This window comes from Montipora capricornis, chromosome 2 (genome assembly GCF_036669925.1).
Source record: "Montipora capricornis isolate CH-2021 chromosome 2, ASM3666992v2, whole genome shotgun sequence".
In the NCBI taxonomy this organism is placed as follows: domain Eukaryota; kingdom Metazoa; phylum Cnidaria; class Anthozoa; order Scleractinia; family Acroporidae; genus Montipora; species Montipora capricornis.
Window position 1 is genome coordinate 17270541 of NC_090884.1, and position 889 is coordinate 17271429.

An 889-nucleotide genomic window follows, 5' to 3' on the forward strand; every position below is an offset into this window, starting at 1 on the left:
ACTTTAAATTCGGTCGTGGTAGAACCAACATATTGGAGATTGCACTTCTTGCAATGAACCAAATAAATAACATTCGCTGAATTGCACGAGAGTTTCTGCCGAACAAAATATGTTTTACCCGTTTGTGCGCTCGAGAAGGTTTGCAAGTTGACCAAGACGTTCTTACGTCGTTACATTAGAAACTCACAAGATAATTTATCTAAAGGCGAGCTTTCCGCGCTCATACAATTGAAGAATTCGGATGTTACTATTAGAATACAAGATAAGGGCTCTCGCTTCGCTTTGATTAATTCCAATGAATACAATAATAAAATGCTCGGCCAACGTAACAACCCATTACATTATAAAGTCTTAGAATCAGATCCTACTACCGAGCATTTAGGCTTAGAGGAGCAGTGGTGTTCTAAATGGTTGCAAAGGAGCCGGGGAGATTTCACCTCAGATGGCCTCTTGGATTGTTAACAGAAAGGCTAAGCCCGGGGTCGCTTTTGGAAACATTAAAACGCATAAGAAGGACAACCCCCTTAGACTCATTACTTCCTGCTGTGGAACGGCTATTGAAAACCTTTCAGCCTTTACTGAATTCTATCTACAACCATTAGCAAGAAAGCAACCATCTTTCATTAAGGACACCACTGACCTGCTTAACAGGATACAGAAACTTAATGAACAAGGCCTATTTCCTGAGGGCACCCTCCTAGTTTCTTGGGACGTAGTTTCTATGTTCCCGAATATCGATAATGAATTAGGATTAGGAGCGGTCAGTAGAGCACTAGATACGAGGGAACAATTGCTACCATCAACTGATTGTATTCTGGAAGCTGTAGAGATTTGCCTTAAAAGCAATCACTCGGTTTTCAATGAGACGTTCTATCTAGAAGTACATGGT

The 889-nt window shown here is 40.9% G+C and overlaps 1 protein-coding gene across 1 annotated transcript in view; it reads left to right on the forward strand.

Annotated features, from left to right (window-relative positions):
• The first annotated feature begins 442 nt into the window (after positions 1-442).
• The window catches only part of LOC138034976 (uncharacterized), a 933-nt gene continuing 486 nt past the window's right edge, over positions 443-889 (forward strand). Inside the window, exon 1 of the mRNA XM_068881951.1 lies at positions 443-889. This exon is cut by the window's right edge and continues 486 nt beyond it. Within this exon, the coding sequence (XP_068738052.1) occupies positions 443-889 (447 nt within the window).